The sequence below is a fragment of the Quercus robur genome, chromosome 4, assembly GCF_932294415.1.
Source record: "Quercus robur chromosome 4, dhQueRobu3.1, whole genome shotgun sequence".
Classification (NCBI taxonomy): domain Eukaryota; kingdom Viridiplantae; phylum Streptophyta; class Magnoliopsida; order Fagales; family Fagaceae; genus Quercus; species Quercus robur.
In genome coordinates this window covers 47,580,386-47,592,415 of record NC_065537.1, presented here as the reverse complement: position 1 = coordinate 47,592,415, position 12,030 = coordinate 47,580,386, and the positions used below count along the sequence as shown (strand labels likewise).

The following is a 12,030-nucleotide window of genomic DNA, read 5'->3' as shown; positions in this document are numbered from 1 at the left end:
TATTTGCTGGATTTTTTAAATAGGTATTATGTGTGGAGATAAATTACTTGTTTTGTGTTGCTACTTGCTTCACGCCTTACAAACATATTTTAAGTAAATTATTATTTTTCCCCTTCAAGTAAGATTAAATGCATTATTAACTATAATTAAATGATGTAGTACAATTATTGGGGAGCCATAGTCAGTACGCATTAAACAAAGCTCATAAGTCATAACCAATATTGGTGGCTTGGCTGCTGTAACTTGACTAGAAATTAAAAAGTTGGTAAGATTGACTTTGTGCAAAATCTGACCAAGGAGAGGACTTGGTGAGTAATGAGTATGGACCTTGTGAGATAGCGAATATTATGAGTTTGCTTATAAGTTAGAATCTAAGATACTTGTGCACTATATAATGGCTTATTATTATTGTTATGTTAGGTAGCGAGTTCAGGGCGGTTTATTCTTGAACAAGTTTCTAAAATATTCTCAAGGAGCTAAACCTCACACGTGGAGTTTTATTGAGTTAATATATATATATATATATATATATGTGTGTGTGTGTGTGTGTGTGTGTGTTGGGGGGAGGGGGAGGGGGAGGGGGGGGGGGGGGGGTGGGGGAAGGATTTGATTGTATGATGCTTGTTCTATCATAATTGTTTTTTATTATCAAACCAAGATACTAATTATATTCTATTTTGATGATTTGAATCCAAATCCTATGTTTGACGACAAATTTTTTTATTTTTATTTTTAATTGAGCTAACTAGAATCTATAGTTCTATTAACATCAAGACAAAGAAGTGTACAAATTTAAAAACCTGAAGAAAAATTAACCTAAAAAATTTGTGAATTAATCTTTTAGTCATTAAACAAAATATGATACAAAAAAAATTCAATTATTTAGTATCCGTTTGGATACAGCCTGATTTTGCATCTACGTTTTGTTTTTTTTTTTTTTTTTTTGAGAAGCGCTTTTCAGATATAAGAAAATGGGTCCTGTGCACTGTTCACGGGACCTATAAACCTATTTTTTCAACAAAACTCTCATTAAAAATGAGTCCCAATGCACTATTCACATATTTAAAAATTACTTTGTTACATTGTTTTCAGTTTTCAATTTTAAATTTTCAGCAAAATAAGCGATATCCAAACACACCATTAATTTCATATTGTCTAGGATGTGCCCCTGGATGACCACGCTATATATTTTTGAGCTAGAAATCTTTTTCTTTTTCTTGTTTTGTTGAGAAAAAGCTAGAAATTGAATATGTTATTTGTTATGTTTATTGGTATCAAATATGTTATTTGTGTAAAAATAAAAATTTAATAACTCATATTATGAATACACATATACAGATATCCAAGCACTAAGTAATTCATGTTAAATTTTCGTTTAAATTTTGATTTTTTTTAATGGTCTTGAATAAATTGTTCAATATTTTATAGTCCAGACTATAAATTCATACAACTTTGTTCACGTTAAGTTAGACTGAGTTACATGCCTACTTTTTTTGAGAAAAAGTTACATGCCTACCTAATAAATGGGAAAAACAAATAGTTAACCTTATGTTAGATTCATGCTACATAATATAGTTTAAAAATTTAAACTGTTGGATTTTTTTTGGTTAGAAAATGTGGATTTTTCTGGAGCAAAGAATTTGTTTGTGTTTTTTGTTTTTCTTAGAAAGGAAAGGATGATGGCAATATGACATATTCTCATGACTTTTTTTTCTTTTTACTTCAACATGGCTTAAGATAGAGGGATCATCCCAATACTTTTGGTTTTGCAAATGCATACAATAAATATGAATGCAATGATGATTGTATAATTGCTATCTCTTCAATACACCTATAAGGTTATAACTCATTCATCTTCAATTATACATCAAATTTTAGAGTAATGAGCTTGGGATTATTGGAATTCGCCAAGAATTTTGGACATCCCAAAATTTATTTATTTATATATTTGTTAAAAAGAAAGAAAAAAAAACACTTATTAACATGTAATAATTGTTATTTTTTAAAGAAAATTTTTATTTTTGGTGAATGGCGTGTGCTACACATTGTTATATAATTTTTTTTGAGAATCAAATTGTTATATAACTAAATGGGTCAATATGTTCAAATCACCTCCACCAACCATCCATTATTCCTTTCACATGGCCATTGAAAACAACATATGTATAGAATATGACACTTCTCGTTTTCATTCTTTTATTAAAATTAGAAAGTGGGAAATTAATCAGTTTGTGAGATGACATATATGTCAGACCATTTACAGTTCATAGTCAAACCATTAAATTATCTTCATGAAATATACATATTGTTCATACTTCATAGTCAAACCATTGAAGGTCAACAATTGCCTATGTTTCATTTGTGAGTAAAATTATTAAACCCTAGAAAAACTCATAAAAAGTCAACAATGATGTGAACTTACCAACCCTAGCAAGTTTTTTATTTTTTATTTATTTTGGTAGTAAAAAAGAAAATAAACAACTAAAAGGCCATATGAAATTCAACTTGCTAGGGTTGGTCGTGGTGCAAATGCAACCCTAGCAAGTTGAATTTCATTGAATTAGTCTACTTGGGATTCAAGGAATAAAATTAAAAAAAAAAGGTCTAATTCAAGTGTCTTTTTGGTTAATTCCTACCGAAAATCCTAGAAATCAACTCATCAAAGCTGTGTGTGTGTGTTAGGGATAACACAATATTAATACGTAACTTTTTTCCTTTTTTTGGTCTCTTGTAACGACTATTGTAATTAACTATGGCTTCCAAAGATAAACATCTGCATTTTTTTCCCCTTTGTGGCCAAATAAGAGTATCTATTGCAAAAAAAAAAAAAAAAGTATCTATTGCTATAATTTATTACCCTGCCCAAAATGACAAGTAGATAAACCTCAATTCCAATATCTCCTTCTAACTGTCAGTATGCAAAAAAATTATCTAATATCTAAGTCTAATACTTGAGAAAGGTTTCCTTCATAGAATATTCTGTATTTTGTTTAGAAGAAAGGCGGTTTAGAAGAAAATTTGAATGAATGGAAGAAGGTGGTTCTCAAAAAAAGAAAAAAAAAAAGAAGAAGGTTAGGGCCTGTTTGGTAACTTAAAACTGTTTTGTATTTTCAATTTTCAATTTTTGTAGGTGTTATGCAAAATTGTTTTCAAAATGTGCTTGCTCAACCCAAAACACAACTTGGTTTGTTTGGCATGTATTTTTCATTCAAAAATTAGTCTCAATTTTCATCCAATAAAAAATTATACAACCCATAACAAACCCAAAATTGAAGCCTATCACAAAAGAGTGAAAGACATGTATTGCAAGCCTTTGTTTTAATGTTGTTGCTAGTGGCTTTGGTTTGTTTGTGGAGGTACTACTCCCAAATTCGACACAAACCCAAAACCTAAAGTTCTTATTGCAACCACCTAGATCCAATCTCAAAGCTAAAATCTGGAGATCTGATCACACCTTTGTCACAAAAGCTGTTGTGGAGCAACCACAACCCCCTTTGTTGTCGTTGAGAGAGAGAGAGAGAGAGAGAGAGAGAGAGAGAGAGAGAGAGAGAGAGAGAGAGAGAGAGAGAGAGAGAGAGAGAGAGAGAGAGAGAGAGAGAGAGAGAGAGAGAGATGTAAGAAAAACATTATTATTTTAATAAACAGTAATTTTAACCATTATTCCTCAAACAGGAAACACCCCTAGATGTGTTTTCGAAAAACAATGTTTTAATAATGATCTTGAAGAATAGTTTTTTTTGAAAATAGGTTATAGGAAACTTAAAACAAAAACTTGTAATTTAATTCTAATACCAAAGAAGCCCTTAAATGTCATTACATAAGTCATAAAGTCAATGGAACTCGATGAACCCAACAAATTATCCTATGTGTTGTTCACATCCCACCCTCTCCTCCTTTGGCCAATTAATTGGAAAAGAAAAGAAAAACTTGAGTGAGTTAATGCGAATGAGAAGTTCACCATTATGTTTAGAATTAAAAAAAAAAAAAAAAAAAAAAAATCATCAATGTTTTATCTCCCTCTCCCTCACTAGGCACAACTACGGGTTAAGTTTAGTTGGTTTGAGGTTCGAACAACAACTAAACCAAACCACAACGAGTGAAAAATAATAGAAATTGCCATTTTTTTTTTTTTTTGAGAAACAAACACATACACACACAAAGGAGAGAGAAATGAGTTCTAACACAATGACACATAAAAATTGCCATTGACTATAAAGAACCACGATCTTGATTGTTCAGTTTCCCATACGTGGTGGTCGAATTTAAAATGATAAATGACAAAGGACAATGGGGTGGAGTTCATTAGATCTATGCTTGATTTGGAAGCCCTTTTAAATCTCTATCAATCGGTTTGGTTATGTTTGATTTCAAACCCGACACTTGAATTGAATAAGATTAGTTTTTGGATAGTTCAATCCGTCGCCAATTGTCTCCTTCTGTCGAAACAATTTGAATCCTAGCAAGTTAGTTGAAGCTGAGATTGTGTGTTAGTTTGAATGTGATTTCCTATCCTTCACTATCTACCTATCTTTTCCCCCACTCTCTCAAATTCTTTTTTTGGGGGTCAACCTTGTAACATCAAACTTGAATCCGACTGATATAACTAAAAGTCGGGTCCAACTGTACTGATCCATCCAGAGTCCACACATGAATGTGCATCACGTGAATTTTTAATTTTTTTTCCCCTTCTGCTGGCACGTGAGAGTTTGTTGTAGTAGGTAGGTCTAGATTTTATTCACATTGTACCAATTTCCCGTAAAATCTCGTGTGCACTGTTAACAATTAATCAAAACAAACTCCCCAATTCCCAAAGTAAAATAAATGGTCTTCCCTCCTAACTTTCAATTCTAAAATAAGCTCTACCGTGAGAAATGATATATTTCTTGAGTTGATCATGTTATTTGTTTATTTTTTCATTAAAAAATGTTCACTTATTTAAAATTATCGAGTCATAATTAATTTTTGTTTTAAATTTTTTTTTAATACAATAATTTTAAATAAGTGTGAGCTTTTTAGTAGAATAGTAGATTATTTCACTTGTCCACTACAACGAGAATCTTATAATTTTTCCACCACACTGTGTTTAATGGTAAAAGTCATTATTTTTGTACTTAGAAAGAAGTGATTCGAATGATAGTCTCATACCCATTATCATCTTGTAAAATGAGAATGATAAGGTCACACCAAAAAAACCCATTTTTTTATTTAAAAAAAAAAATTCAAAATAGGCTCCTCCGGCCGATCCAAAACGCTAAATAATAAATAATTTTCAAAAATGGCGGTAGGGCCTAAAAAATAATTCAACCATTGAGAAGAACAGGAACTAACAAACAAACAAACAAAACAACCAACCAACCATTTTGTTTCATATAGTGCTAGTCTATATAAAAACAATTTCCCTCTCACTCTCTCATTCCTCTCTCCATATTCACATTTTTCTTATTCAAAAAAAAAAAAAATCCTAAATCCTAAGAGTCTGAGTAGTGATGGCAGGAAAATGGGTGCGGATGGTGACGGCGCAGACTCCGACGAACATAGCGGTGATCAAGTACTGGGGTAAGAGGGACGAAACCCTCATCCTTCCTGTCAATGATAGCATCAGTGTTACTCTTGATCCCGCCCACCTCTGCACCACCACCACCGTCGCTGTCAGCCCTTCCTTTGACCAGGACCGCATGTGGCTCAATGGCAAGGTTCACTTCCTCTCTCTCTCTCTGAATTCTGTGTTTGTTTCCTGGGAAAAAAGTTTAAAGAGATTTGAATTGACTTCATGCTTATTATTGATTAATTAATTAGCTTTTTAAGGATACAGACTTCAGATTTGGCTTTAATGATGGGTAGATTTGTTATCATTTAGCCCCCCAAAAAAATGGGTTTTTTTTTATATATTTATTATCAGTTTGGCTGATGAGAAAGTGTTGGAAAATGAAAGAAAAATTGAAGTCAAGAGTGGCACTCTCCCCTAACTATCGAATTGTCAAACAAAATGAAAGAGAAGTTGAAGATTTGAATGTTAACTGATTAATCATGTTGGATTAATAGTAGTGGTATTTACTATTTAGATTTGATGAGGAATGGAGGAAAAAGAAATTTTAATGTTAATCGTAGTTTAATCATTTTTGTGGCTAGAAAGCAAAATTCCTTTGAAAAATTGAATGTAATTTTTTATTTCAAATGTAAAACAAAAAAGTTGACTTTTTTTTTCTTTTCAGCTATCAAATATTCTTGTGATACTTTTACTTTTCTAATTAATTTGTGGCGATTTTTGCTCTTCTTGGTTAGTGTAGGAGATTTCCCTTGCTGGAGGCAGGTTCCAAAGCTGTCTGAAGGAAATTCGCAGTCGTGCTTGTGATGTTGAGGATGAGGAAAAGGGTATCAAAATTGCAAAGAAAGATTGGGAAAATTTGCATTTGCATATTGCTTCCTACAACAATTTCCCTACTGCTGCTGGGTTGGCGTCTTCGGCTGCTGGGTTTGCTTGTCTTGGTAGATGATCTATTTACCCCTATTTAGGTTTTTTTCTTGTCAGTTATTATTTTCTTGCAGTATGTTAGTAGGTCAGGTTCCATTAATTTGAGCAGTCAGCTTGGTTATTCCTGCTATATGAATAATGATTGAGTTGGTTTTCACTTTTTAAAAAATTAGTAACATCAGAGGGTTTTGGTGTTGAGCTGCTTTATTGTTATATTGATCAAAAATAAAAAAAGAATCAGAAGGACAATATGGGTTTATTCCTTAAGTCTAGCCTCATTAAAAATTATTGATTATACACATTTTAATGGATCTGTTCTATTAATCGCACCTCCAGCTTAAGTGTATTCTGAAAAGTGCATGACCATTCTTCTTATCTTTTAAAAAAGCCAAACTATCCAATCATGACTGTTCAATATAAAGATTCATCATTTTTTTTCTTCTTATTTTTTGGCAGTGGGAAGATTTTTCACCCGCCTCCAAATTTTACCTTTGTTTCTTGTTGTTTTGCATGGACTTCTTGGAAGCTATGTCCAAAGAAAAATTACAAAGGGATATAAGAAAAAACATGTATCTGAAGAAAAAAGCTTAGTATTACATCATTAAACAGTGAATCACAGTATCTTGTAGAAACTGAAGAACTATCAATTAATTAATTATCCTATAGTTGAATTCACATATTTGTTCCTGCAACTTATTTTTGGAGACTACCAAGTTAAAGGAAAAAATTTATAAGACTGCTATAAGACCAATTATGCTCAATGGTACTTTATGTTGGTTTGTTATATTCATAAAATGATTGTAGTTGACATGAGAATATTACAATTGATAAGTGGAAATACAGGGAAATATGAGATTCGAAATGAAGAAATTAGCTTAAAGATAGGGGTGTCCCTTATTGAGGAAAAAAAAAATGAGGAAAAGTCACTTGAGATTGTTTGGTTGTATTCAGAAAAGAGTGATTTAAGTTGAGGGAACAAAAAAGCTAGACAAATTCGTTGACTAGTATCTTGAGGATTCATAACAAACCCAAAAAAATTCGGACTAAGGCTTGGTTGATGTTGTTTTGCAAAATTTGGAGACTGCCAAATTAGACATCCTGCATCATCAAGTTATGGTAATTCTCAGTTACTTTTCAAATGGGCCAACGTAAGTCTTGAATGGAATAAATAAATCCAATTCTGAAACTGTGCATAAGTCTGTACATTTTCCGATAATATTCAAGTTAGAACTTTGTTGGTAAAACCCTATCATATGCCCCAAAACAACTTGTTTGTACATGCTAGAATATCTTTTGTTCTTAGTTTTGCGTGTGTTATTAGAGACAAGAATATCTTTTGCTATTCTATAATTTACAACTAATTTCAACTTTTTTGATTTTTAGCATAATTATAATCGAATGTAAAAAGTTGACATATTATTGCAAATGACCTCATAGTAACCCTTTTTATTCTAAATGACTTCAAAAGACTACATATTATAGCATGTTTATAGTTAATTATTTTTTTCTATTTGCAGTTTTTGCACTTGCAAAGCTAATGAATGCTAAAGAAGATCAAAGCCAGCTTTCTGCTATTGCAAGGTATCTCATTCTCTGTTGTTATATATTCAATTTTAAGCCAATTGAGATTTGTGCTCAAATACCTCCCATGAGAATGGGTGGAGAGTAAGGTGAGGTCATGGATTGTCATGGGCTCAAAACCTGTTGAATGTGAATGTGTGACTTACCAAATCAATTTTAAGGGTGCTATTTGCTTTATCTTTATATTGAGTATACCTCCTTTGTACTTGGTGTTCATTAATTTCTAATAAAATTTACTACTTATGAAAAAAAAAAGGGTGCAGGTTGCTTTGACTAAATGTCTTGTACGTTTATATTTCTGTAATTGGCAATCGCATTTTTAAAATTTCTTTATTTAAATTAATACAGACAAGGTTCAGGCAGTGCTTGTCGCAGTTTATATGGTGGCTTTGTCAAGTGGATCATGGGAAAAGTAAGTTTTGTTTTCCCATATTCATCTTACGTGCCTCTTGTCAAGAAATCATTATATCGTTTTGAGTGTTTAGTTCTGATTCTATGTACCTTGATATGTTAAGGATGGGGATGGAAGGGACAGTCTTGCAGTTCAACTGGCAGATGAGAAACACTGGGATGATCTTGTTATTATTATTGCAGTGGTATGTCTTTCTTTTTTCTTTCCTTCTATTCTGTGAATACATCAAAGTTTTTTAAGAAAATTGATGGGGTGCAACCCAAGCATTCGGGAAGTATAGAGGGGCAACCCTAAAGAAAAGAAATAGAAAGAAAATTGGAAACATGGGCAGTAGACCCTCTTTTCCTCCAGTTTATGCTGTACTTTTTTGTTTCTAAAGTTCTCTCGGTAGTTTGGCTTGCCAAATTCATCTCTGAGTTGATTATCTGTTGGATGTCTCTCCTGTTTTGTGATGAGATACTTTAGGTGTGTTTTAAATTGTTGAATTTAGATACGATGTAGGTCGACCTTTCTGATCAGTCAATCTCCATGATCATTCTATTGATTTTCAAATAGGAACACTACTGTCTCAAATGTGTCTCCAATCAATGTCAAATATTTGGTGACTTTTTATTGGGCAGTATATTTCAAATCCATATCTGCAGTCTTGTTTTATTGCCTACTAGCCTGTATTTTTTCTACAAGAGACAATCATGTTTCGGTCTTGATTTTAGGTAAGTTCAAGGCAGAAGGAAACAAGTAGCACCAGTGGAATGCGTGAAACTGTCGAAACAAGTTTGCTATTAAAGCATAGAGCAAAGGTAGTTTTTGTATATCTTTCCTCCTCTCTTTTAAAAGGTCACTGTTTTCAGAAACAGAAAATTTGTGGGTTTAATTAGAGTCATTTCATGAAACTAGCAGGGGCTTCACACATGGTACATGGTTCTCTCTTTTTAAAATATTTTCTATTGATTATGGATTTGATGGTTGAGATAAATTGGATTACTTGAAAGGAGAAAAGATAGGAAAAAGCTAGGAGAGAGAAAAGAGAGGGAAAATTTTGAGAGAGGAAGACAGCAAAAAATCATGGCTAAAATTACTTTTATACCCCGAAATACTTGAAGGTGAAAATTAGATTTGGTTTGTTGTATAGAAGAAACCAAGAGAGAAATTTAAGAGTTAACTCAAGTTTTGCTGTATAAATTAGCATAGAATATTGGATATAGTAATATATTAAAACTTGCATGGTTATTTTTCAGAAAAGTTTCTCTTTGATTTTGAATTTAATCACATTTTCTGCCTTCCTCCCCCTCCCCTCTTTCTCTCAAGGCCTTTTTTTTTAAGTTCCATTGTCTATTCAGCTTTCTGAGTTCCACTTTTGGCATTGTAACAGGAAATAGTACCCAAACGCATAGTACAAATGGAAGAAGCCATAAAAAATCGTGATTTTGCATCTTTTGCACAACTGACTTGCACCGATAGTAACCAGTTTCATGCTGTTTGCCTAGACACATCTCCCCCAATATTCTACATGAATGATACATCCCATAGGCAAGTTCTGCTTTAAATTTTTGGGTATACACTATCGATTATTTCTATATTTTTTTCATTAATCCCCTGAATTTAATATTGATGAAATGAAATCACTATTTTTCAGGATAATCAGTGTTGTTGAAAAGTGGAATCGTTCTGAAGGAGTACCTCAGGTTTGATCCCCCCCCCCACACCCCCACCCAAATTTCTTTTCTGTTTAATTTTATGATTTGTCTTTCAAAATAGGTCGAACCTTCCCCTTCTCATCCTGTTACTGTCAGTAACCATGTTGATTATTTTGATATCAGTGATATAAGAATGTAAAATATGTAAATGATCAAGTACCTTGCCTAATCCTTTTGTTACCAAACAATATAGGTTGATTATGTTGAATGTATAATTAAGATTGAGAGAACTGACAGGTGGCATATACTTTTGATGCGGGGCCGAATGCAGTGATGATTGCACGTGATAGAAAAGCTGCCAGCCTTTTGCTTCGGAGGCTGCTTTTCCATTTCCCTCCAAATGCAGATACGGATTTAAACAGGTAATTTGCCGCGAGGTTTTAGTGTTTTACAGCTAGGAGATAAATTGGTGAAAAATCTATGAACAATTTCTTTGCAAATGTCTAGAGATATTTTTTTTCTTTCGCACTGCCCAGGTTGAGTTTCATGAGGGACCATTTTTTTCACTCATTTTTTTTTTCTTTCAGTTATATTATTGGTGATAAGTCAATCCTACAAGATGCTGGGATTCAGGGGAAAGAGGATGTGGACGCTTTGCCACCACCTTCCGAGACAAAAGATAACATTCCATCCCATAAATTTGGGGGGGATGTTAGTTATTTCATCTGCACAAGACCTGGGAGAGGTCCAGTTTTGCTTTCTGATAAGAGCCAGGCTCTTCTCAACCCTGAAACTGGGCTACCTAGGTAAATTTGGACGAATCGTTTCAAGTGCTTTATGTATTCTGTATCAGGCTAAATCGACGCTCTGAGCCTTGGGAGTTTTTCAATTAAATATCTTTTATATTGTGCCTGTGGTCACTGAAATGATTGTCTAAATTGTTCTTCATGAATTTCTGTTTATGGTTCTTCTGTTGTGTAGTTGTAATTTATTTTTTGCTGTTTAATTTATGAGGGTTACGTACTCATTATCTTTTTGACTTGGTTAAGAATAAGTTGTTTATTGCTTTTCGAGAATTTCAAATGTAACTCGCAAGGCTTGTAACTTTTTGGGTAAATCCCTAATAATTGTTTGAATAAGAGTTTTTTTTTTTTTTTTTCAAATTTCTTTTTCTTTATCATATTGAAATTCAAATATATCGGTACAATTTTACCAAAAGAAATTGATAAAATTGGCACACGCCAACAGGTAATAGTTATAAAAAGGAGAGAGAGAGAGAGATAGAGAGAGAGAGAGAGAGAGAGAGAGAGGGAAGAAGAGGAGGGGGTATGCTTCATCTTCTTTCTATTGGTTAAATATTGCTTAAACACAAGTTACTGTTCAAATTATTTAGCTGCCTGAGAAGAGGTGAATTTTGGCAATGGTGTCGCCGAAATTATGAGAAAAAGTAGAAGAGAGAAGAGAGGGAGAGAAAGCAATTTTGACAATACCATTGTCAAAATTGCTGCTGCCCAATTTTTGTGCCTGTGTTGGACTGCCCAACTGACCAAAAAAGGGGAGAAAAATTTGAATTATGGCAATACCACTGCCTAAATAGAAGAAAGGAGAAAAAATTTGGATTGTTTGTGGCAATACCATTGCCGAAATAGAAGAGAGGAGAGGGAAATTTTTTTGGATTGTGGCAATTAAAGTGCCAATTATTAGAGAGGAATTTTGGCGAAATATAGGAGGGAAGAGAAAAAAAATTGTTTGTAAAATGTGGCAATACACCATTGCCAAAATTGGTGAGAGAGAGAGTGGGAGGGAGAAAATTGTTGTCAGGTAGTTTTGTTTGACCGAAACAATTCCTTATTTGTGAAAAAAATAAATAAATAAATATGCCGGAGATCTCTAGCATTATAACTTCATTTCATTGCAAAAACTAGAAA

General features: G+C 32.9%; 1 protein-coding gene across 1 annotated transcript; it reads left to right on the top strand.

Annotated features, from left to right (window-relative positions):
* The first annotated feature begins 5,392 nt into the window (after positions 1-5,392).
* LOC126722464 (diphosphomevalonate decarboxylase 2-like) lies at positions 5,393-11,241 on the top strand. The gene is made up of 10 exons (XM_050425623.1): positions 5,393-5,693; positions 6,288-6,486; positions 7,990-8,053; positions 8,402-8,465; positions 8,569-8,649; positions 9,179-9,265; positions 9,838-9,995; positions 10,102-10,150; positions 10,400-10,524; positions 10,690-11,241. Exons 1-10 carry the CDS (start codon positions 5,487-5,489, stop codon positions 10,910-10,912), a joined length of 1,257 nt encoding a protein of 418 aa, XP_050281580.1. The 5' UTR covers positions 5,393-5,486; the 3' UTR covers positions 10,913-11,241.
* The last annotated feature ends 789 nt before the right edge of the window (positions 11,242-12,030 follow it).